The sequence below is a fragment of the Schistocerca nitens genome, chromosome 5, assembly GCF_023898315.1.
Source record: "Schistocerca nitens isolate TAMUIC-IGC-003100 chromosome 5, iqSchNite1.1, whole genome shotgun sequence".
NCBI lineage: Eukaryota > Metazoa > Arthropoda > Insecta > Orthoptera > Acrididae > Schistocerca > Schistocerca nitens.
In genome coordinates this window covers 97,804,957-97,832,590 of record NC_064618.1, presented here as the reverse complement: position 1 = coordinate 97,832,590, position 27,634 = coordinate 97,804,957, and the positions used below count along the sequence as shown (strand labels likewise).

The 27,634-nt window shown below is 37.9% G+C and overlaps 1 protein-coding gene across 1 annotated transcript in view; it reads left to right on the top strand.

Annotated features, from left to right (window-relative positions):
• The first annotated feature begins 5,119 nt into the window (after positions 1–5,119).
• The window catches only part of LOC126259772 (39S ribosomal protein L54, mitochondrial), a 35,830-nt gene continuing 13,315 nt past the window's right edge, over positions 5,120–27,634 (top strand). The window contains exon 1 of the mRNA XM_049956775.1: positions 5,120–5,619. Coding sequence (XP_049812732.1) covers positions 5,538–5,619 — 82 coding nt within the window. The 5' untranslated portion in view covers positions 5,120–5,537. The remainder of the gene's footprint in view (positions 5,620–27,634) is intronic.

Here is a 27,634-nt window from a genome sequence, read left to right as displayed (position 1 = left end):
GGCCCAATTTGTAATACCACCCAATGAATGATCGATATCTGCTTAATCATGCCTCCCACTTATCATACAGGATAAAAACTTCTAATGTTGCAGTGTCCGGCATGCAATCAATAAATTTCCATCCTATTCTCACGTTGTTACTGTTTGTTATACTTCTTACCATAGGGTGTGGCGCCCTAGTTTATCACTTCAAGTGTTTGTCTTTATTCCTAATTCTGTCAAGGAAGGGACCACCCAAAAAACCCGACTATCTGTGACAGGAATGCCAGTGCTTTACTCAAGGACCACTGGCTGCATGTGACTCAGTAGCATCCCTCTTGCTCTCCATCAGAATTTAAATGGGGCAGCTCTTTCTGAGAGGAGCAAACACTACATTTACGCCATCCCTAGAAGGCACTGTTTATGCCCTACACAGCTTTCTAACATGTATATATTTTTATAAATGTAATTACGTTTGCTTCAAAAGTGAATGTGTAGAATTTTCTTGCTATTTGTGGCTCATGCAGCAACGATTGTGGACTTGGTTTGTTCCACGTTGGGAAGCAGTTTTATTGAACTTGTTCTCTTGAAATGATATCTGTGTCATTTTTCCTTCAGCTACAGTTGTGCTAGCTTAGCTGCTATGTCAAATAATGTAATTATTGCATTCCATACATGTTCCCAGTGTTCCACATTCACTGATTCCACTGAAAGTGTTGTGAATGAAACTTCACGTGTTACAGTAGAAATACGACACCTTTTTAGAAAATATAGGGTCTTCTGCTGTTAACTAGCGGTTTTTGCTCTTAAAGAACACCATACTCTCCAGTAAATATATGTAGGTTACAAGAAAATCGTAAATAAACTGTTCATTCACTCATCATTTTGTGTACAGAGAGTACTACATGATATGGGACGAGTCATTATAGTAGTCAAACATTTAAAAATACGTAACACCAAATTAAATACCACTAGACTTACACAATTGTATGATAATTATAGATTACAAGATATGGCATTAGTATATGCACAGGTTGTTCAAGATAAAGGTCAACTAGGCCTAAGTAAAATTAAAACTTGAGGATACATTTAAAATCAGATTACGTACAGATAAGCATTACATAATTTATAGAATAGTTAAGATTTACTAGATAAATATAATGAGCACATACAAGTAGATCAATTTTTAACAGTCAGTTAGGCCTTATTTAAATTAAAATTTTGAAGATAAATTATGGTACAGAAAGATAAGCGAGCAAATATATTACGTAGAAAAATCACATTCAAAATATTTATGCAAGTTATAAAAAGAGTATTTGAATAATGTCAACTTATGTCTTATTTTAAAATATGATGGATTGTTGTTTCTTTATGTTTGGTGGTAGATGATTATAAAGTTTAATTCCCATGCATTTTACACTAATAGCATATAATTTAGTGGAATGGCGGAGCTGTGTCAGCAAGTATTTCCCTCTAGTGTCTGCTGGTCATAGTCCAGATTCTGCTTCAGGCTGCCAATATTTAGCTTGTTAAAACTTAGTATCTCCAATATGTACTGGTATGGAAGTGGAAGAACACCTAGTTTTCAGAATAGTTGTTTACATGAGTCTCTCTGGTTTTTAAATAACATTATCCTCACAGCTTTCTTTTGGGGCTTAAGTATTTTATTGGACTCAGAACTGTGGCCCCAGGATGTGAGGCCATACATTAGGATTGAGTGAAAAAGAGCATGGTACACTGATGTTAGGATTTTTATACTCATCACTTCCCTAACTGACAGAAGCATAAAACATACTTTACTTTGTTTGGTAGCTAAGCTGTCAGTATGCCTTTACCAACTTAGTGTCAGAGATAGATATTCCAAGGAATTTAGTTACATTTTCCAGTTCAGTACTGTTTCCACCTATTTGTATAGCTGGGACAGTGGGGCTTATGTTCTGGACCATATGAGATGTTAGGCCTACAGTCTTTTTTGGATTAAGAAGTAGCCTATTAGCTGTAAGGCAACTGCCTTGCCGCAGTGGATACACCGGTTCCCGTGAGATCACCGATGTTAAGAGCTGTCGGGGGTGGCTGGCACTTGTATGGGTGACCATCCAGCCGCCATGTGCTGTTGACATTTTTCGGGGTGCACTCAGCCTCGTGATGCCAATTGAAGAGCTACTCGACCTAATAGTAGCGGCTCCGTTCAAAGAAAACCATCATAACGACCAGGAGAGCGGTGTGCTGACCACACGCCCCTCCTATCCGCATCCTCATCTGAGGGTGACACGGTGGTCGGATGGTCCCGATGGACCACTTGTGGCCTGAAGATGGAGTGCTATTAGCTGTAAGCCATGTACTCAGCAGAGCTGTACATTGGTTGACTGCAGCTTCAGTGTGATCTTCTGAGTCATATATCAGAATACTGGTGCCATTGGCAAAAAGGAAGGTATTGCAAGTGCTTTGGTTGGCAGGAGAGCCAACACCGTGTTACTAGAGGAAGCCGAAAGGCACGCGTTTTAGCTCACGCAGACTGGCGTGAGGTCTGGAACAGGACAAGGAAATTAGAATTTAGAAAAAAGGATGTAGCTGGTGGAATACTTAACTTTAATCCATTAATGAAGAACGTCGGTCTTGATGGTACATGATTCAATATCAATAGTAACTGATAATGGCGCCTTGCTGGGTCGTATCAAATGACGTAGCTGAAGACTATGCTAAACTATCGTCTCGGCAAATGAGAGCGTATTTTGTCAGTGAACCATCGCTAGCAAAGTCGGTTGTACAACTGGGGCGAGTGCTAGGAAGGCTCTCTAGACCTGCTGTGTGGCGGCACTCGGTCTGCAATCACTGATAGTGGCGACACGCGGGTCCGACATATACTAACGGACCGCGGCCGATTTAAAGGCTACCACCTAGCAAGTGTTGTGTCTGGTGGTGACATCACAGCAAGTTGGTAGGTGAAGAGTATGATCATCAATGAACAGGAGAAACAGGATCGGGCTTAAAACTAATCCTTGAGGGACACCATGTTTTATAGTTTGCATATAAGAACATGAAACAGCGGATTTTCCTGATGAACTGCACATACTGTTTTCTGTTTATTACGCAGCCTGCAAACCAATTGTAGGCAGTGCCCCATATATCATAGTTATATAGTTTTTGTAATAGTATTCTGTAGTCTTTTGAGATGGAGAAAGGATACTATACTTATTCAGAAATGATTTTAGTCTGTCACCCACTACATACTCAAATATATTTCTAAATACAGAGAGGACTGCTATTGGTCGATAATTATTGGGATGTGGTTTAGAGTCTTTTTTGTGTATCGGTACAATTTTTGCTATTTTAAGTAATTTAGGGAATATGTCTTCCAAAAATGAAGAATTAATTATATGTGATAGAGGCTTACTTAGTATACCTGAACATCTGTGAACAAGTAAACAAGGGATCTTATCTTGTCCAGCAGAACGAATCTTTTTTATTTTTTGACCAATTGTATTTTCGATTTCTGCTTCTGAGGTAGGTGATAAGAATAATGAAGCTGTAGAGTTGCTAGAAAGAGAGGTCAGCACAGAGTTATTCTTTAAGCGAGCAGTAAGGGTTTCAACAGAATTTGTGAAGAAGGAGCTAACTTTAAGTGCCATTTCTTTTTTGTTAGTAATCACTCTTCCATTTATTTCTAGGTTACTGCTATTTGTAACATTTTTAGTCCTACCCATATTAGTGATAAATATCTGCCACATACATTTACTTTTGTTAGTTGACTTTTTGAGAACTATGCCATAATGAAGTTTTTTGGCTGCCTTGACAACATTTCTGAATATCTTTTTACAAGCACTGATCTATTTTTTAAACTGAACCCTCCTGCCAAAGTTTGTTTGCTCAGGGAGAAGAGCTCCCTCTTTCTTTTGGAGGAAGTTATAATGCCTAAAGAAATCCACTTTGTGAAAAAACCAGGAACAACTTTTTTTTAATTTTGAAGGAAAATCGTAATTGAAGTAATAGGGGAAAATGTTTGGGAAAGCTTCATACTTATCATCTACTGTTTGTGATTGGAAGACTGTCTGCCAGTTTTCTTTACTCATGTGGGATAGAAAATTTAGAATATTGTTTTCTGAAATGTTTCTGCTTTCTCTTGCTACAGTTTTGTCTAAGGCATCCCTAAGTGGTAACTTTAAATATATAATTATAGCATTGTGGACTGAGAACCCTAGGTGTACAGAGTTTGCAACACATGTTAGTGCCTACTTCGGCAATACAGCTACTATTATGAGATGTAATTCTAGTTGCAGATTTTACTTTCAAATGCAGGTTGAAAGTATTCATCAATTTTATGAAGACTGTCTGGGTGCTGCCATCATCCAAGAAATCAGTATTAAAATCGCTACAGATTAAGATATTTGGAATGCATCTCTTTGTTAGAGTTTCAAGAAGGGATGTAAAGTTTTATTAAGAGTAAAGTCAGGTCAGTAAGTTGAATTCCAGATAATTCTATATCCTTCTCAACACTGTAAGAACACCATATTTGGAGTGGATAGGCTGCAATTCATTCCCTTGCAAATAGGCAACTCTCTCCACCTTTGTAAATTTTTCTTGAAAAATTTTCTATTAGTGTGAATTGTAAGAGCACTAAACTTTCGATTTCTTGTGCTTCCATTAAGTGTCAGTCTTACATAGAATTTTTGCATCTGTATTTTCACTTACATAAATTAATAACACTTCTAGGTCACATATTTTACTTCCAAGACCTTGTACAATATAAAAGTAAATTTTTGAGAGAAAGTCTTTACATTTAGGTTCTTCATTAATTACATCTAGGTGATTACTTTTTTTATCAACAGTTGTGACTACTTTGGCAGTTACATTGAAATAAACCGTTCTGTAATGTAGTGGCTCACACCTCCTAGGATCTTTAGGAAACCTAAAAATAGATAAATGTGGTGTCTCCTTCTTATTGTTGCCTCATTGTATTACGCTACGGACCCTGCCGTTTGTAAAAACCGTTCTACAGACCAATATAAACAATTACGATTCGGTTTTGCCTTCACAAGATGTAACCGAATTCACTAATATAACTTCCTGCTCGCTTGGTGCGCTGTTGTCGCAGTGGGTATACCAGAAAGAGATGGTGTGCCGCGACTTTTATGTTAGACTGTGATTTAAAATGTATTATGAATTGTTTTGGTGTTCCCTTCTGTTCCGTTCAAGTTTGATCGACCTTAACAGAGAGCAGTGTATCGGTTTGTTCGTCTCTAAAAACAACCGCGAAGACGTTGTTTCGCAAAACACGTCTGAGTGCCAGAAAATCTAATTTTTAAGTATTTGTTTTTGTTAAACATCAGGAGCTCGCGAATTTATTGTTTGTTTACATGTGGTAACCAAAGATCTTATTGAGGGACATGCATGTGCAAGTTTTACATGCTTATGGAGACCAATTACCATTTGTTTACAAACTAGTCAAAGTTAATATTATAGTTCTGAATGTTATGAAACGGGCCGGCAGTAGAACTACTGTGTCAGAAGTTTTGCATGTATGAGAAAAGTTGTATTTGGGGGCGTGAAAGACACAAAATATGAACATTTGTAGAAATATACTGCAGAGGAGATCATGTTTTTTAATCAACAATTTGATGTATTCCAAAAAAGCAGAGGCTGGTGAGTCTGTTTCAGTAAAAGCTGGGTACTGTATAAAAACTATGCAATATTGAGTAACCATAGTAATAATTCTAACGCTAGTCACTCAAATGCTCCGTTAATTCTGCACTGATACTCTTCTTGCAATCCATTAATTTTTTTTCTGACTTAGGCGAAAAATGATTCAATACAGTAGATAACGGTTCTAAATGAGAAATGCATCGAACTTTGAGTATTTTAATGTCACGTCTTAACGTTATGCTCTTGCAACATAACCTCATGATTTTCCCATCTGCTTATGCCTTTGAATCGTTTCTTACAGAAAATGTATGTGATAGTCTGCCTACTCACAATCTCGCGGATGATAGTCTGCCTACTCACAATCTCGCGGAGACACTTTTTTCCGAATTGTTTCGCTCAGTGCGACCAATTCCGTCATGTTCTGACTTTCGTTTAGTCGTAACTCACGCCTTCTCTTCAGTACTTGTCATTTTCTTATTACGATAAGTCATTTTATGTTTTTATAAATTTATTTATTTGTGAAATAATTCCCCAGTTATCCAATGTAGGAACAAATTTGATTGGATAAAGATTTAAACGTGCTGCTAAATTTGATCTGGTTTATCTCAGTTTTCTGAGAAAATTATTCTAATCAACATTTTTTTTATATATGCTACCTCTTGCATTTTTTATTTTTAGCTTTGTCTATATTTTTACTCTGGACCTTACTGTTCTATGACGAATGAAATTCTAAAGCGGTTTTAAGACTATCACATTCTGCTTAATTTCTTTATTGTTTGGTAAGATATAGTTAATTTCATTTTCTGTTTTATTGTACCTTTGCCAGTTACATTTTTTACATAATTTCTTCTCACAGAATGTGTGAATGACGAATGTGTTTTTCCTCCATGCATATTCTATCAATTTACATGTAACCTCAGTTTTTTTCTATTATCAATCTCCCAAGGATTTCCCCTAAGAAGTTTTATCAGTTCTATAATGCAGATTTTGTGGATTTATCATGCCACTTTTGTTATTCATAGTTAAAAGTAGGCACATTAAGAATAGAGTGAATGTAGATCTTTGGGTAAAATACAAATGCAACAAAAGTTACACTTTCTGACCTAACCTAGACCTTAGGCTACACTACTGAGCATTCTGTCACCACAAAAAGGATTTGAGGGGAAGGCACTGTCACACCAGGACAGTTCTTCTGCTTTGTCAGAATGTTCACACAACAGAATCTTGCTTCTTGAATGGTGTCATGGATATGACTTGCTATTCCGTCCAAGATTCCTTCAGTGTGTGTAGTATTGTTATTGAGTTACTGTCTACACTAAAGCATACACCTGAATTTCCCGTATGCTAATTTCCACTGTGGGAAAACATTTAGTATTAACTGAAGCATTCCATAGGTACCACACTGCCACTTGCAGCCAGTCACCTTACAACCTAAATTGGAGGGGGCTGATGATACTGTAGTTTGGTCCCTTTATACCCTAAGCCAACCAAACAACTTAACTTAGACCTCAGGCTGTGCTGCATATCAGTCTGTCACAGCAACTTAGATTCATAAAGTGAACATAGATGCAAAAGAAATATTATCAGCATTTTATTCTCATCCTGTTTCCACATACATGAAATATCTTCATTAGGCCCTAGACTACTGGTAGCTTCATTTGACCCAATGTTTGGATATTGTTTTTTTTCCTTTTTTTCCCTCAATTTTCTGTTTCCTTAACTATGTCCCAGTTATCCCCTTCCAGATCCATAACTTATCATCAATTCGTAGTTCTGCAATTTAGTGTTATACTAAATTAATAGTAGCAGAAGCAGTTGGATTTCTAAGGTCTAAACTTCATGTAAAAATGTTCAGGTGTGGAAGTAGTTGAACATGCACTGGGCCCTGAATTCATTGCTCTAGTTCCCTTAGTATGCTTACCCAATATTCTTTCACTCAGGCCACAATACTGATATCCCACAAGCCTTCAATTGGCAGTGGGGCGTTACCTGAAATTAGGTTATTGCCTTCGTATGTCAATAGTCAGAACAACTCTTTGGACATCCGATGGTATAATCATGTGATTGGTAACACAATATGAATGTCTGAATTAAAAGAAACTTGCATGATCATCAATATGTGGCATCTGTTAATTTCTGTCTGCCCATTGCTTCTTTGATAATAATATATTTATTTATTTTCTGTTGGGAACATACAGCTGTGCACAGAAAGTTAGATATTATCAGGCTGATATCGGGCTGTGTTATGTGTAGTTGCATTTCCCACTGTTGGCTCCTAGTTGAACATGGGTCTAAAAGACATTGGGGAGGATTCGCTGCTATATGGGGTTCACCACAATCACACACATTGCTTCTATCAGTTAGACGGAACCACCATTGTATTAAGTTGGCCTTGGTTCTCCCCAGTGGTTTGGTTGATAAATTTACAACCTTCATTCTGTGCACCTGTGGCAGTTTTTCTTTCTGGATCCATCCCTATGATTTATCATGGTAGTTTCCCCACAGAGAAACTTGTTTGACCTGCACCATGCATTTGTATGTTGCCTGTATGCTTTGACTTCTTTGTTGATATTTTGCAGTGCTATTCTAGCCAGTACTGTACATTATCCACCACAGGGTAGCAGTTGCTGGCTGGTGATATGTGGGTCAGTGGTTGATTCTGGTAATTATTTACCATTTATAAAAAAAAGCGTGTGACTCAATGTTACGTGACTCGATGTTACTTGCTACTTATCATTGGAAAAACTTTTTCTTGTGAACAGATAAACGAAAATATGATGTTATTTACCAAATAAGGGTCATTCCACGTCAAATCATCCAGAAATTATAGGAAATTACCCCCATTGTCACACAAATCCTTGAAATTTTGCGTGGTGGAAGTTTACCTAGATATATTCACATTTCCAAAATGTAAATGTTGCGGGTGATGCTGAGGGTATTAGATTAGGAAATGAGACACTTAAAGTAGTAAAGGAGTTTTGCTATTTAGGGAGCAAAATAACTGATGATGGTCGAAGTAGAGAGGATATAAAATGTAGACTGGCAATGGCAAGGAAATCGTTTCTGAAGAAGAGAAATTTGTTAACATCGAGTATAGATTTAAGTGTCAGGAAGTCGTTTCTGAAAGTATTTGTATGGAGTGTAGCCATGTATGGAAGTGAAACATGGACGATAACCAGTTTGGACAAGAAGAGAATAGAAGCTTTCTAAATGTGGTGCTACAGAAGAATGCTGAAGATAAGGTGGGTAGATCACGTAACTAATGAGGAGGTATTGAATAGGATTGGGGAGAAGAGAAGTTTGTGGCACAACTTGACTAGAAGAAGGGATCGGTTGGTAGGACATGTTTTGAGGCATCAAGGGATCACAAATTTAGCATTGGAGGGCAGTGTGGAGGTTAAAAATTGTAGAGGGAGACCAAGAGATCAATACACTAAACAGATTCAGAAGGATGTAGGTTGCAGTAGGTACTGGGAGATGAAGAAGCTTGCACAGGATAGAGTAGCATGGAGAGCTGCATCAAACCAGTCTCAGGACTGAAGACCACAACAACAACAACAACAACAAATGTTGCAGGTCAATTACTTTTTCACTTATTATAAAAAAAGTTGTATAGATTCAGGAATTCAGGCTTTCATAGACCTACAGTTTTTGCAGTGGAAGCTTGAATTTCTTGAACATTTCAGAAAAAATTGTAAATAATTTATTTTAGACAAAATTCATGCATGAATATGAGAAGTTTTTGAGGTATTGCCCCCTTATAGGTACTTTTGAAAAATTTACAATATTATTATAAATATTCCATTATGTCACAAAGAAAGAATCAGTTTGAAGAAATAATGGGAAATGTGAAAAACAATGTTACTCTAAAAGAAATATTGAAGTTGCTAATTCATGACTACCATGCTGAAGTTGGCTCCACTGGATTTCCCTAGGAACCAATCATATCTGAGAACACTGTTTTATTGCCACTACATGTTCTGCATCATCCAGTTCCATTGTTTTGAGTCATATGTTCGCTGAATTTTTTTGAATTATTTATGACAAATATTGATTTTATGACTGAAGCAATATAGAAAGTACAAGTAGGCAGTGTTTTCTTGGACGGTATTTGCAAGATAATACGCGATAATGCTGTGACTTGTGTGAATTAACTGACCAGTGAAGAACAAGGTCTTTTATTATGGCGAAGAAACAGTCATTCATACTGTGATTTAAGTGTTTCATGTGTGTGTGTTAAGCACAAAGACAGGTACCTGCGCAAATTCTCTCTACATAAGAAAATTTGCTGTAATCCCTTCAAGCGCCATAAACGATCTGTTTCATCTGGATAGCATGAAATTAGTTTAGAAAAGGCAAAGAATTTCAAAATGAGAGGCTTTAGCATTACTCCTGGTGACAAAATGTGCCCAACCAGTATCAAACTTATTAATGAAAAACAATCAAGTGTCGACTCATCACCAGACTATATAAATGACAGTAATGTGAAGGTGCAGACTCCTGAAAAATCTGTGCTCAATACTAGCTTAACTAGATTAGGAGTATCTCCTGCAAAGCTGCATTCAGTTGCTCGGCATAGTCAGTATGCAGCAGCCAAATGAAAATTGGAATCAGCAGCTGGGGCTCTGAAAACTAAAATTTCACATACATATCAAGTTGAGCAGGCTGCTGATTTAACAGAAGTGGAAGAAAAGGTAAAACATCATGATGAACTCATGGACAAAATCAAACAGAAAATTGAATATGCAAATAATCGGGAAAGATTCACTTACTTAATCTTGTGCCGCCAACTCGGTCTCGACAGAAAGTCACTTCCAAATTTCAGGTTTCTGAATGTTTGGTACAACAAGCAAGAGCTCTTTTAAAGAGAAGGGTATTTTATCAATGGCAGAGCAGAAAAGAGGAAAGACATTGCCACATGATACAGTGCAAAAAGAAAAAAGACAAAGTGAGCACCAGCAAAAATATCTGTGAACAAAAGCATCTTGTTTTAAGTAATTTAACTAAACTGTATTCTCTCTATAAAAAAAGTACTCTGAAGACAAAGTAGGATTCTCAAAATTTGCTTCTCTTCGACCCAAACAGTGTGTACTTGCAGGATCATCAGGAATGCATACCGTATGTGTGAGCATTTACCACCAAAACATTAAATTGCTTCTAAATTCCATTTCTATTAAAGAAACATACCAAGATATAATTAAAATAATAACATAACTGCGTCTGTATGCTTCGTCTGTGTGAAAAATGCTCCACCAGTTCATTGCTTCAAACCCACTTAGAAAATGAAATAGAAGACTATGATCCTGATGAGATGGTTCAGTACAGTCAATGGGTATCAACTGATGAATGATTTTAAGTGTTCAAATAACTTCTCTGTCAGAATTCTGTGACACACTAATTTAAAAAATTGAAAAACTTACTACACACTCTTTTATTTCTCAGTCACAATCTGCTTGTCTGAAAATGAAGAAAGAAACACATGATGAAGGATCAGTATTAATTTCAGTGAAAATCTCAATTTTGTTGTTCAAGATGAAGTACAGGGGTACCATTGGAACAATGGCAGCAGCACTCTTCACACTGTCCATATATATTACAAAAAGGACAAACAGTTGCATGCAATAAGTATTTGCATTGTTTCTGATGATCTAGAACATGATGTTGCCTTGGTGTACCAGACTCAGCAGACTGTGTTGAATTTTTTAAGTGTGAGTTTCCAGAAATTTATCTTGCATGTGTTGAATATTTCACTGTGCTGCACAATATAAAAATTGTAAGAATTTCATAAATATCTGCTACCATGAACACTTCTTCAACATAAAGTGCAGCTGATTCTTGTTTGCTGCCAGCCGTGGCAAATCTCCCTGTGATGGTATTGGTGGCACTGTTAAAAGACTTGGCACAAAAACAAGTTCGCAAAGAGTTTATGAAGCTCAAATACTTGCAGCTTCACAAGTATTTGAATTCTGTCATGAGAACCTGCAACGCTTTTCAGTTCTCTCTGTTTCAAAAGATGAAATGGTACAAGTCAGACGTTATCTTTCTCAGCATTTCCCAAGTGCGAAAACAATTTCTGGAACATGATCTATGCATCACATTGTACCAATATCACCAACCAAGACTGGAACAAAAAGGCTGAGCTGTGATGCAGATTTTAGTGTCATGCATGATTTCTCAGATGCACTTCCACCACTAGTGCCAGAATGCACTGTCCAGCCCATCTGCTATGTTGCATGTGCATATGACTCTTCTTGGTATTTGGGAATTGTTGAGATGGTGAATTGTGAATCAGGAGATGTTACAGTAAGGTTCATGCATCCTCATGGACCATCTCCGTCCTTCTATTGGCCTGATAATGATGTTTGTGATCTAAAAATTGGTTTCCCCAGTGGCATTCATTTCTCAAAGCTGACTTTTTTTCTGTTATGAAACTTTATTATTTGTTTATCAGTTTCTAATTTTTTCAGTGTTTTCCAGAGGGGGGGGGGGGAGCAATTATCAAAAGTATTTTTTTCTAATTAACAATAAAATTAAAAAAAATAATTTACAAAAATTTAATTGGACAATTTAAACTACATGTCCGAAAGGATATTCAGTGGAAAAAACTATCAGCATACCAGTTTTTGTTTAAAAACTGCAGCCAATTTTTACAGTTTGCTTTGAAGTAATGCATTGCATCAAACTTTCAGCAGTTGCTACCAAAAGAATGTATATAAAGCAATAAGAATTGACAAAAGTTCATGATATTAGATACAAAAGCAGTACACAAAATCTCAGTTTACAACTAGATAATGAGTGTCATGGCCTGGATGACTTGACATGGAATGACCCACAAGATAAACTTAACATTAACATTTCACTTTTTAAACATTGTGAAAAATTATAAGAGCATGTCATCTGGGAAAATAAACTGTAAACTCAATGAGAAGTCCGATGACTGAAAATATTGCCTTGCATGGACAACATCAGGTGGATTAATTTTCTGTATAATTATGTCCTGTGTAAACAGAATGTCATCACATTTTGCAATCCGTTTCCAATAGTGACCAGTATGTTGCATTCCACAAATTAAGAATTTCCAAAAATTGCATGTACATCTCCAGCATGGAATTTTCCATCATATTCCACTTTGTACCAGTCTCCAATTTTCACACTTTTTGTAGTTTCTTCAGTATCACGATCTTCTGCAGGGAAAGTCTTTGGATACAGCAGACATGTTTGTAGTACTCCTTCCTTGTAGTGAAAGCAGTGAATGCTTTCTATTTGTACTGATGATGCTGAAGGAAATATTTGAGCCAAATTAAGTTTCACCTTGATTCCTTAAATTTCATCAGTGGATATATGAAAAACCTGCGTAGTTGTGGTACTTGCAGCTGCCTAAGCAAAAGTTAATGCACCATCTAGTATGAATTTTCACTTTTTTACTGCATTCCACATTTACCTCTTCATAGGAGCACCAATTCCATCTGTGGATCCTTTACCATGGGATGTAGCAAAAAAGTTCCATTAGATTTCAACATTGAGTAACGATTGATGTTGAAATGCAGTGACAGTGATATATTTGTTTTTAATTGTGAGGCAGATCCATCTGAGCAGATTGAAACTACCTTCAAATTTTCAGGTATAGTTGACAGTACCTCACTAATGTATGCAATCACAGTATCCCTGGAATGGGTTAAGGTACATTTGAAACAACAACAATTGTGTGATGAGAACCTTAAGGCCACAGTGAAAATACTAACTTATGCTTGTGCTCAATATGCACCTTGCACCTTATCTTCATAAACAGAAATATAATTTTAAGCAAAATCAATAAGCAGTGATGCAAACTTCATAGAATATTGGCTCAGAACTATTTCCTTTTTCTGATGATATGATGTAGACTGAGCTCTCTTTGTATAGTAATGAACAAGAAACTGAGGGGCTATGGAAATTTTTTATTTCACTATATCAGCTGTAGAGCCGTTTTCTTTGACTTAATAATGTTAGAATTGTTTTCTTCCATCTTCCAAATATACCATGATAAGTTTGCAGTTTCCAGCTCATCAATTTTACGGGCTAGTTTGAGACCTCTACCATTTTGACAATTTACATTCATTCTACCAACAAAGCTCACTGGGTGGTTGGCAAATTTTGGCTAATACAAATTTGTTGATCTAAGCTGAAATGTTATCATGTTTCCTGTGAAGGCTGCTGATGGCATTTATGAAATTTTCGTGATATTTACACGAACATACATTATGAGGTAGTTTGCTGCTTAACTGAACATGTGGTGGCCATACTTCTATTTCCCAATTTGAACTTCAGATTGTTCCTGTTTGAATAAACCATGTGTTTCCATGATGGACATTACTAAGTGATGAAAGTGAACTTTTTCTCATTATTTTTTTGTAATTAGTATTGTGTGCTTCCTGTTTGGTGACTGGCAACTGATGTCATGACAGTAGAAACCAGTTATCAAGTCTCTAGTTTCAGAACTAAGGTTTCTGTTTTGTGGACTACTGCCATCACTGGGTCTTTCAGACTTTCCATCCGATGAATTTCCACACAAGTCACTGAACAGCTCAAGAACAACTATGACTTTATGTCATGTTGACAATGGCAAGAAATGATCAGCTTGAGCCATGGCTTTACCTAGGGCACTATGTGACTTATACAGTTAAAACCCAGTTGTACTATGTTGCTGATTTTTACCTTACATTACGCTATGTTTTCTAACTCTCCCCCTGGTTTTAGAGCTTCTTTCTTCTAATAAGTCATTGTTTATGTGGACTCAAATGCAGGAACTTTTTTAATGCTTATGTTGACTTTTTCTAGCTTCTTCCAGATGCTTCTACTTAAATTCTTCATATTTTTCTTTCCTGTTTTAACTTTTCCTACCTCCTTTTCTGTCTTTCTGCTGCTGTTAAGGGCGTCCTGTTCTTTTAACATTAAAAAAATATAACGGTGACTCAAATTACGTGACTCATGTTACACATTTAATTTTCTGTTTTTACAATATTGGTTCAAATTGGGAAATTTTTAATAGTGATATTAGTTACACATTCACACAAAGAAGTAAATTACGGAACAAGATGAAGTTAGCTCTAAAATTCCCCTTAATATAAAAACTTAATTACATAAAAGTGACTCATATTACAAGAAAGTTCATGTTGTTGTATTATGTTATTCATCCTAACCTGTAATTTACGTACTTCAATTTTTGTAATTTACGTACTTCAATTTTATACTGTATATGCAATACATTAGGGTATGTAACAGTAATATAAATAATGACATACTAATTCTTACCTGTCAATCACATGCCATCACATGAAAAACGCATGGACATATAAAAATGGCTACAAATTATGGAGGGGAAGCAATAATGAGCAACAATCGTTATTGCCATACAGTAAAAGGTCAAACCTTTTCAGACATTACATAAGAAGTACCAAATTTTAAACTTTTAAGAATCATAAATGTTTCTTACTTTACATGGAATATCCCTGTCATTTATCACCCCATTTTCCTCTGGCAGTGTTTGTTGATACGAAAAATGCTGAGCTACATCATGTTTTGAATCCACATTTAAATTGTAGGTGTCCCTGTAACTGGGTGGGTAAGTCAGTTCAAAAGTTGGAGAAAAGCTATGGGATACTACTTCCAATAGTACCATGCATAGTAAAGCAATGTGGTTTTCAAACCAATCTTCAGATTGATGATTGCATTAGTTTTTCTAATTTCTGCTGAGGCAGACAGTTCAGGTCCATCTGCTCTTTCATGTGTTCTCCGTAAACAATATTGCAGCATGAAGTGTTAATTCTTGTTGATAATCCTGTTCCTGTAACTGATACTGAATTTCAGATCGGACAGGACAGTAAGCTGTTTATGGAGGGGACTGCAGGCAGCCTGACACCATGTGTCAGGTGGAATCGAATGCTGTTTCTACTTGTTAGGCATGTGCTGAGTGGTTCGAGGCTGGACTTGCGATCTAATTTTCAGCATTCTTACTTTAGCATGACATTAATATAGCCTCTATTATCTTCATGTGTGAACCATTTAGTGTTCATGTTACACTTCCATACTAGTTGTCCACACTCCAGACGAATAATTTCAGAAAAGACTTCCTGACATTTAAATTTATGCTAAATGTTAACAAATTTCTCTTCTTCAGAAACTCTTTTCATGCTGTTGCCAGTCTGAATTTCCTATCCTCTCTACTTCAACCATCACCAGTTATTTTACTGCCCAAATAGCAAAACTCATCTGCTCATTTCATAACCTATTCTCCTCGGTATTCTCTCATTTAATTCGGCTACATTAAATAACCCTTTTTTACTTATTTGCTATCCACCTTATAGTCTGTTTTCTGGATACTATCCATTTCGTTCAACTGCTGTTCAAAATCTTTTGCTGTCTCTGACAGAATGACAATGTCATTGAAATACCTCAACTCCTCCCTTAACTTAAATTCCCCTTACATTTTTCTTATTGGTTTATTTTACCACATGTCTAATGCGCAGATTGAATGAAATCAGGGATACGCTACGATGCTGTCTCACTCACTTCTCAACGACTACTTCCCTTTCATATTCTTCAACTCATAACTGTAATCTGGTTTCCGTACAACTGTAAACAATCTTTCTTCACTGTATTTTATCCCTGTTACATACAAAATTTGAAAATGTGTAGTCCACTCGACTTTGTCAGAAGCTTTCTCTAAATCAATAAATACAGTTTTGACTTTCATCAACCTATCTTCTAAAATAGGGTCAGTATTGACTCAGTTGTTCTTACATTTTTCCAGAACCCAAAGTGATTTTCTGATGTCAGCTTCTACCAGTTTTACTATTCTTCTGTGAATAATTCATGTCAATATTCTGGAGTTATGGCTTATTGAACTGATGGTTCAGCAGTGGAATAGTTTTGTCATGACTGGCTCTCCCAAGAGTCGCAATAATTCAGAAGGAATGTAACCCAGGGGCTTTTTTCCTGCTTCATTTGTTCCATTTTTATATTTTCTCCTTTCATCAGTTATACCCAATTCATCTTGTGTTACCTAAGGATTTCTACTAGGACTCACAATTTTACCTGTGTGATCCTCTGCTGCCGTCAACATTTCATCTGTCAAACGTATCCATTCACCTTCTGTTGTTTTCCTTCCCCTGTCTGGTACATTGCTACCTAAAGCTCTTTCTGAAACCCTGAACTACCTCAGATTCTTTCAATTTATCGAGGACCCCTCTCCTTGAATGCCTACGGTTTTGCAATTTCTTCAGTTTTAATCTGCAGTTCATAACCAATAAATTATTTTTGTAGTCCACATCTACCCCTGGAAATGCCTTACAGTTAAAAATTTGGTTTCAAAATCTCTGTTTTATCATTATGTAGCTTGAAACTTTCCATCATCCCCAGTTCCCTTCCACATGTACAAGCTCCTTTCACAATTCTTAAACTAAGTTTTAGCAATGATTAAATTATGCTCTGTGGAAAATTCTAAAGGACAGCGCCTCTTTCATTCCTTTCCCCCATTTGATGTCCCACTATTTTTCCTTCTCTTTGCTTTCTATCAGTCACCCATCACAATTAAAGTTTCATTTCCCATAACTATCTCAATAATTTCCTTCATCTCATCATACATTCTTTCAATTGCTTTGTCATTTACAGAACTAGTTGGCATGCAGACTTGTATTACTGTGATGGGTGTTGTCTTCATAGTTATCTTAATTATAATTATTCATTCAGTATGCTTTTCATAGCAGCTCATCCCCAACCCTGTATTGTACTGACCAGAAGTTCTGTCCTTCCTACCACCACACTGCACTAAATCCCACTATGTCTAATGTCAACCAATCCAGTTCCCTCTTTACATTCTCTGAGCTATCTATCAGACTAAGACATTTAAAATTCCACACTAATGCCCATAGAATGCCAGTTTTGCTTTTTACGATGACTACATTGTCTGGAGTAGGACCTTTCCGGAGATCAGAATGGGGGACTATTTTACTTCCTGAATATTTTACCCAAGAGGACTAATTATCATTAAGCCATACAGTACAGATGCATGTCCTCACAATAAAATAACAGATATAGCTTCCTCTTGCTTTCAGCCACTCTCAGTATCGGCACAGCAAGGCCATTTACGGGTAATGTTAAGAGGTCAGATCAGTCATTTATCCAGACTGTTGCCCCTGCAACTACTCAAAAGCGTGCTGCCCCTCCTCAGGAACCATGTGTTAGTCTGGCTTCTCCACAGATACTCCCCGGTTGTGATTTTGTTTGAAATTGCTATGCAGCTTCTATATACAGGGTGTTTCAAAAATGACCGGTATATTTGAAACGGCAATAAAAACTAAACGAGCAGCGATAGAAATACACCGTTTGTTGCAATATGCTTGGGACAACAGATCATTTTCAGGCGGACAAACTTTCGAAATTACAGTAGTTACAATTTTCAACAACAGATGGCGCTGCAAGTGATGTGAAAGATATAGAAGACAACGCAGTCTGTGGGTGCGCCATTCTGTACGTCGTCTTTCTGCTGTAAGCGTGTGCTGTTCACAACGTGCAAGTGTGCTGTAGACAACATGGTTTATTCCTTAGAACAGAGGATTTTTCTGGTGTTGGAATTCCACCGCCTAGAACACAGTGTTGTTGCAACAAGACGAAGTTTTCAACGGAGGTTTAATGTAACCAAAGGACCGAAAAGCGATACAATAAAGGATCTGTTTGAAAAATTTCAACGGAATGAGAACGTGGTGGATGAACGTGGTGGAAAGGTAGGGCGACCGCGTACGGCAACCACAGAGGGCAACGCGCAGCTAGTGCAGCAGGTGATCCAACAGCGGCCTCGGGTTTCCGTTCGCCATGTTGCAGCTGCGGTCCAAATGACGCCAATGTCCACGTATCGTCTCATGCGCCAGAGTTTACACCTCTATCCATACAAAATTCAAACGCGGCAACCCCTCAGCACCGCTACCATTGCTGCACGAGAAACATTCGCTAACGATATAGTGCACAGGAGTGATTATGGCGATATGCATGTGGGCAGCATTTGGTTTACTGACGAAGCTTATTTTTACCTGGACAGCTTCGTCAATAAACAGAACTGGCGCATATGGGGAACCGAAAAGCCCCATGTTGCAGTCCCATCGTCCCTGCATCCTCAAAAAGTACTGGTCTGGGCCGCCATTTCTTCCAAAGGAATCATTGGCCCATTTTTCAGATCCGAAACGATTACTGCATCACGCTATCTGGACATTCTTCGTGAATTTGTGGCGGTACAAACTGCCTTAGACGACACTGCGAACACCTCGTGGTTTATGCGAGATGGTGCCCGGCCACATCGCACGGCCGACGTCTTTAATTTCCTGAATGAATATTTCGATGATCGTGTGATTGCTTTGGGCTATCCGAAACATACAGGAGGCGGCGTGGATTGGCCTCCCTATTCGCCAGACATGAACCCCTGTGACTTCTTTCTGTGGGAACACTTGAAAGACCAGGTGTACCGCCAGAATCCAGAAACAATTGAACAGCTGAAGCAGTACATCTCATCTGCATGTGAAGCCATTCCGCCAGACACGTTGTCAAAGGTTTCGGGTAATTTCATTCAGAGACTACGCCATATTATTGCTACGCATGGTGGATATGTGGAAAATATCGTACTATAGAGTTTCCCAGACCGCAGCGCCATCTGTTGTTGAAAATTGTAACTACTGTAATTTCGAAAGTTTGTCTGCCTGAAAATGTACTGTTGTCCCAAGCATATTGCAACAAACGGTGTGTTTCTATCGCTGCTCGTTTAGTTTGTATTGCCGTTTCAAATATACCGGTCATTTTTGAAACACCCTGTAAGTGAGGTTGCAAGCCACCACCTCTCAATGTTTCATTGGTGTTGGAGAAGGGAAGATTTCGTCATAATTGGTTTGAAAAGTAATACGTACCCAGTTTGTCAAGAACAGTGTGGAGTTTATTTTTGACCTCTTTAAAACTTGTTGCTTGGGCAGCAAGTGTTAGGTCAGCCACATAATTTAAACAGTTGCTGGTGATCTGTGAATGTATTAGGCTAAGTAGAAGAGGCATTAAGCAGACACTAGATTGTCTTCTACATAAGAGCTAAGTTACAGGCCCAGTGGGCTAGTTAATCTCCACCTTCTCAAATTTTGTGAAATTTCACAAAGAAGTGTCTTGAAGCAACGTACCAATAAACTTCTTTATGTGGTGGTCATGTATCATATTGAGTACCTTTGATAAGAGCTTCTGATGGTTGACTGTGTTGTATGCTGCAGTTAGATCTATAAAAACAACTCCTGTTAGAACTAGGTTGACTACTTTGTTTGTGCATTGTTTGCCTAATTGAAATATGGCTTACTGTGGTTTCTGGTTAGGGTCTATGATTGTTGCTGATCTATGTAGAACATTTCTTTCCAAAAGTTTATACAGGTGACAGAAGAGAGATAGGACAATAGCTTTTTGGGTTCATATGGCCTTGTTTTCAGCAACAGAAGATAGTAGGTAAAATTTTGGGTTAGCCAAAGTTTTGTAGTTGACCTGAAGTGCTTCTATCTGATGCAGATATTGTCCAGGCTGACTGCTTTTCTATTGTCTTTTTCCTAGGCCACCCTTTTCTATCTCCAGCAGAGTAATTGGGGAACTTTGCCTGTCGATTTAATGTATGCCAATCTTTATGTTCCTTGGTCTCTTTGGCGTTTTCCTGACCTTGCTATATGGTAGCAAAAGGCTATTTCAACTTTGTTGGACTGTTCTTTAGAATTTTAAAAAATATCTATCCTTTTTACTATTTCTTGTGAGATCAGCAGATTATATAGTTGATGTTGATGTTTGCCTTCCAGCATCATCAAGGAGTGCCATAACCTAATCTCACACACCTAGACTGCATCCTCTGAGAAAGGGTCTTCTGACAGAAACTCTGAAATAATAGAGCCAGATCAGTGCTGTGTTTACTTTTGACTGCCACTCATCCTCTAGTCTACTACACACACACACACACACACACACACACACACACACACACACACACACACACACACACACCGGCCTCAGCTTATTATACCACAGTTTCTTTTTGGATCACTCAGTGGGAAGGTTGTGATATATGGCATTTGATCTTTGCATGTGGATATGGACTTTTGAGTGTGTGCAGATACTTAAGTGGCAACAGGGATGGGATTTATTTCACAGAACAGTCCAATGGTCCAATAAGTTGAGGTTGATGCATGTGGCAAACTAGACGATGAGTGACAGTCAAACCTAAATACAACCTGGGTGTTGCTAGGCAGTGCTGCCTCTCTAATTTTGGAGTTTCTGCCAGAGGTGTCACCCACCTTAGCAGCTGCTGGTGGTGCCCTTGACATTGATACTGAGAGGATTGAGTCTATGTGCTCCATCTCCTCCTTGTTGTCAAACAAGGATACAAGGCAGTTCCATGTCTCTCTCTCATCTGTTCTGGGTATGCGTTTATGTATTGGCTGATCTGTTTCTTTGTAGTATGGTGCTTCCATCATCAGTAAACTGGAGTCTCACATAGCTTATTCCTGCCTCTGCGTTGGCCACAATAACATCTCCACCCCTACATATGATATTATACCCATCTTTTTCTATGTCTCTGGTGTTTGCTTGGTTCAACAATCATTACTTGAGTGAGTTTCCTCATGTCTTTTGTCGTGTAATTCCCTCCTCCCACGAATTCTGTGTATGTCTTGGTTACTCTTTACATTTCAGACCTCATGTTGTGCCAGGTAATGATGTCTGTTGAGTCCTCAGACTTACTGTTTCTCCTCCTCATTTTTGTGTAAGGCAGTTGAAACAGTTACAAAAATATTTGTTTTCTTTCCCTCGACCGATATGTTCCAATAATTCCACCTTTCCCTTCAGCTAATACTGTGTCGCAAAGTTAGATGTTGTTGTTGTTGTTGTTGTTGTCGTCGTCGTCTTCAGTCCAGAGACTGGTTTGATGCAGCTCTCCATGCTACTCTATCCTGTGCAAGCTTCTTCATCTCCCAGTACTTACTGCAACCTACATCCTTCTGAATCTGCTTAATGTATTCATCTCTTGGTCTCCCTCTATGATTTTTACCCTCCACGCTTCCCTCCACTACTGAATTGGTGATCCCTTGATGCTTAAGAATATGCCGTATGAACTGATCCCTTCTTCTAGTCAAGTTGTGCGACAAATTTCTCTTCTCTCCAATTCTGTTCAGTATCTCCTCATCAGTTATGTGATCTACCCATCTAATCTTCAGCATTCTACTGTAGCACCACATTTCGAAAGCTTTTATTCTCTTCTTATCTAAACTATTTATCGTCCACGTTTCACTCCATACAAATACTTTCAGAAATGACTTCCAGACACTTAAATCTATACTCGATGTTAACAAATGTCTCTTCTTCAGAAACGCTTTCCTTGCCATTTCCAGTCTACATTTTATATCCTCTCTATTTTGGATCATCATGTATTTTGCTCCCCAAATAGCAAAACTCATTCACTATTTTAAGCGTCTCATTTCCTAATCTAATTCCCGCAGAATCACCCGATTTAACTCTACTACATTCCATTATCGTCACATAATTGATCAGTACCTCAATTTTTGCATTTTTCTGTTTTGTAATCATCACTTTCTTAAGCATACAAAGATTTTCATATTGAAAGTTTTGTATTTACAAGAAAATTAATTGTGTGTCAGCATGGGTTGAAGTAATCAATTTTGTTACCCATCTTTTTGTTTGTAATAATCACAAAACTTGCAACAACATTTGTTGCCCTAGTTAACACATTATCTATACCTCACCAGATAAGTCTTTGCCTTCTTTTTATTTGACATCACTAATTCTGGTGACATCTAAGCTCTGAGAGATGCATTTGTATCAAGTTGCCCCACAATGTTGAAACTTAATACATTGAACATGCTGTTTCATAGCTATCAATCCTATTTATCATTAGCTGATTATTTGTTCTTGTGGAGGAAATCACCATAATTGAGACATTAAACTTTATATAATAAGTTAATAATGGTCACTTAAAAATATAATAAAGGAGGGACTAAGTTATTGAGAAACTTAGACAAGGAAAGATGCGAGACAAAGTACTCAGTGTAGATGAAACAATACACTGAATACAGTATCAGGTTGTTAAGTAGTTTTTTGTGACTGCCAGTTTCTGCTTCCCTCAGATTAGTAGTGACAATTCACATCCTTAATTCACAGAAAATTCTTTGAACAACAGGCAGTGAGTTACTCAATTTTGAAGTATTGTAATGAAATGTTGTTGCAGCCTTCAGTCCAAGGGCTGGTTTGATGCAGCTCTCCATGCTACCCTATCCTATGCAAGCCTCTTTATCCCCGAATAACTACTGCAACCTACATCTTTCTGTATCTGCTTACTGTATTTCTAATAAAATATATGACCAACAATGAAAAGATAACTATCTCATCATCAAGCTGTGATATGAGGTTTAGAATTTGAAATAATCAAATATTTTTGAGCCCTAGCTTCACTGCAATCGTTTAAGAACAACTCCACAGTGAAAAAACAAGCGAATCATAAATATGGGCTGTTGTACTTCTTATTCTACAAGTAAAATGTTTTCAAAAAAAAGAAAGAAAAAGGGGAAAAAAAACTGCTTCAGCAACTTTGTTAGCTTCATTTGCATTGTTTCTTCAGTGCAACAGATGGCTCAACTTTCAGCTTTCTGTCTTCCTTGAATCAAACCTACATGAATTTTTGTGGCATGATGAATGCCATAAGATGTCCATGACAAAGAATTGTAGCAATGAGTCTCAACTGTGCATCACAGTGTGTACTAAGCTTCACAAGAGGATTGCTGTAACATGAGTTACACATATACATCATGTGTGTTGTCCGCCCCTGGTAGCTGAGTGGTCAGAGCGACGGAATGTCATACCTAATAGCCTGGGTTCGATTCCTGGCTGAGTCTGAGATTTTCTCGACTCAGGAACTGGCCGTTGTGTTGTCCTTATCATCGTCATTTCATCCCCATCGACACGCAAGTTGCCGAAGTGGCGTCAACTCGAAAGACTTGCACCAGGTAAACAGTTTACCCGACAGGAGGCCCTAGCCACACAGCATTTCCATACCAAGTGTGTTCTTCTTATTTTTTCCTTTTATTTGTGCCATCTCAGCCAGCCTCTGATACATACTGAATCATTAAACAAACATACAATATTTACATTGGTTGTAAACATGTTTACTTACATCATAACGTGCTTGCATCATTGCCATGATATGTCACTCCAAATGCCAATTCAGCATGGAACATATAACATTCGTGCCTCCAAACAACTTTACTGCTGTGAATGCTTACATTGCATAAGTAATGCGAAGGCGATGATATTCAGTTACTTAACATTGTTCTCTGAAATTTATTCGTAACTCTACATAGTGACCCGCAAAATGAAATGTACTATGCTACACAAGTCATCTGGCTTTAGATACTTAATGCTATCTGTGTGAAGCCCGGCCAGGTCACTAGTTATGTTCTCTGTACATAAATTGCCGTAATTACAGTAATTATGAGAATATTACTCGCAATATAGAAGAGACTTTGAGTCACAGAAAGATACAATGAAAACGACTGCTTACATTTACACTTTCGGCCAAGAGACCTCCTTCTGAATTACAGTAATTAGGTTTCTTGATGAGCATATAGTTATAGTTGAGATGTACAAACAGACGTAAACAGCAGTGAATGATTTAACAGAAAAAGTGTCATTTTTTAGTGTACAGTCTGATTATTTACAGCCTTTTCAAATTAAATTCAGAGTGTTTCAGGAGTAATAGCACCTTTTTAGGAGGTAGTAGCATAGACTAATTCGAATAAACATTCTGTATAATATGTTCCAATTTTTATCGGCCACAGATATAAGTTTTCATTTTGTGTGTTGCTACTCCAGTTGCTATGGGTTTATATATTGATTGTCAGTTTGGAGTTGAAGGCCAAGTTGTGAAGTTAAGTTGTGCATCAGTTTACAAATTTAATTTTTTGACTGTATGAGTGCTTTGTTTGGCAGTGCTAAGTAGTGTGTGTTGTTTAAGCATGCCACACATATTTACAAGTGCTAAGTGTTAATTTGTCCACAGGTTTTTTAATGGAAACACAGGTTTGTAGAGAACATGATAGATGATTTCCTCACAGCAAGTGTTCCAGATTAAAGTGTGTTTACCAAACTGCATGAAACTGGTGCTGTACCCAGCAGCCATATGTCATCTGAATGTGTAAATGAGCGAAGTATGGGTGAAATAGAAGACATAATTCAGTTGATAGAACATAGTTCTTCAACAAGCACACACACAATTTCTACACGTACTGGTGTTCCACAAATGACTTGACATTATGTGTGTGTGCCCTTTCTTCATATCATTTACAGTGTATTCAACACCACGGAGAAGGAGATGAAGGTAGACAGCTGGAATGTTGTCATTAGCTAATCACAAATTGCTGAGTAAGCCCATTAATACTGTTTGCTGACAAAGCCATTTTCACTCATGATGGTGTGAGCAACAGTGATAACTCACATTGTTGATCTGATTAAAATCTGCATGCCGTTGAGGAGAACCATTTTCTAGAATGCTTCTCTATAAATATGTGGTGTGGTGTGATAGACAAACAGTTTATTAGCCCTGTTGCATTATTGCATCATATTACAGTGCCCCATTTTGTGTACTTATTTGTTAATGAGCTACTAGCATTATTGGAAGAAGTTCCTTTGGATACAAAGATAGGTATGTTCTTCCAGTATAGCTCCCCTACGTATTCCAGTCATCAGGTGACGTGGCATCTAAACCTAACATTCCCTGGAAGATGGATCAACAGAAGTGGCCACATTTCTTGGCCACACAGGTCCCCCAGACCTTACCTCTTTAGATTTTTACCTGTGGGGAATCATTGAAAAGCCAAGTGTACAAAGAAATAGTAAACATAAGGGACATATAGATCATTCAGAGTATGGATAGTGCTGCCAGGATGACATCAGGAGAGCTGCATGTGGTGTTTTCAAGAGAATTCTGAAGCACGTTGAAGTCGGATGTAGATTTTATGAAAATCAACTTATTACTTTCTAATGAATGTATCTCTGAAAGCAATAAATATTGGACATGTGATGTGTGGAATGTTTTATTTAAGCTAGTCAGTACCACCACGTCCTAAAAATTTACTATTCCTTCTGAAACGACCTGTATAGTAACTCAATTGATCTTTCATAAGGTTATCTAGTATACTTCATTATTATAGTTGTTGTTTGCCAATAGGTACTTTAAGATACAAGGTTTGTTTGAAAAGTTCTCAGAACAGAACAGAGAAAAAGTACTTTCATCAGTGAACCTTTTTATTTTTATTTTTAAATGTTGTCTCCTTGTAGATTAATGCACTTTGGTCCAACGATGTTCCATTCCCCTGATCCTATCTCAAAAATGATTTTCCTCCAGGTCTGTAAAATAAATGTCAACTCCGGCTATCAATTCTTAGTTTGAAGTGAATCTTCATCCACCAAGTAAAATTTTCAGTTTCAGGAAGAGGTGGAAGTCTGACAGAGCCATATCAGGTGAATGTGGCGGGTGTAGCAACAATTCATACCTTAGTTCATGTAATTTTGCCATGGCGATGGCACATTTGTGCAGACGTGCATCAAGAGTCGGTAACCCATCTTGCCGATAAATTTTTCATTTGCAATTCTTCAGTTAAAATGTGATACACCCTTTCAGATGACATCTGGCAAGCATGAGCAATTTCACGCACTTTCAATCGGCGATCCACCATGACCACTTTGTGTACTTTTGCAATGATTTCTGGAGTAGTGACACACCCCAGCCGACCACTGCGCTACGCTCTCCTGACCAAATTTAAATTCATTTGTTCACTTGGCATCAGTTGAGTATGAAGGAGCAGAGTCCCCCAGTGCATTCTGGAAATCGGCATGAATGTCCTTTGCTTTCATACTTCCATTTACGAAATATTTAATCACTGCTAGAATCTCGATTTTTTTTTTTCCATCTTCGCAAATCCCTATGCGGAAACAACAACAGAGCCATGCCACCACCACAGCCCTCTTCCAAGACCACTGGCGTGTCATCTATTTACAGGCAACAGTCCAACAAATATCACGTGAACAACTCATTGCGCTATTGCTGACCTCTCGTGGTGATTCCAAGAACTTTTCAAACCACCCTTGTACATAAGCTGCTAATAATTCATAACCTCCTCTGCTGGGATGTAAACTTAAACTGCATTTTAGGTATATCCCTCCAGTACATAATTTGTGATAATTTGGAATGGTTTCTTATTGCGCTCAATTTCTCAGTTTCATACCAGTGCACACCACTACAGAGTGAAAATTTCATCCTGGAAACATCCCCAGGCTGTGGCTAAGCCATGTCTCTGCAATATCCTTTCTTCCAGGAATGCTAGTTCTCCAAGTTTCACAGGAGAGCTTCTGTGAAGTTTGGAATGTAGGAGACGGGGTACTGGCGAAATTAAAGATTCGAGGATGGAGCGTGAGCCATGCTTGAGTAACTCAATCAGTAGAGCACTTGCCCGCGAAAGGCATTCTCAATATGATTCAAATGCGCCATGCAGTAGCATGAATCTCCATTCAATCCAAGAACTCGGTGCACAATTCTTGCAACATCTGATTGTGCATTGTCATGCATTCATATAAAACCATGGCCAGTAAATGGAGCAAAAGGCATAACACGCTCCAAAAAAATTTCCTCCTTACATCTATGTGTTCCAAGGCTCCCATGCTCTATAAAGACCAAATCTGTCTTTATAGTGGAGTAGATTCCTGCTAACACCACCAGAGAACCACCCTGAGAATGCTTCCTGGGTGAGAATGTGCAAGGCATTCTCCAGACCCTCTCTTTACAGACTGGTGTACACAGGCCCTACCAACTCATCAGTGAACATCATTTGCTCAATTGTTGTACTCTCCACCCACAATATTCTCTTGCAAAACATATTTGAACTGTGTGATGCACTGTGGTGAGTTCTTGGCCTGC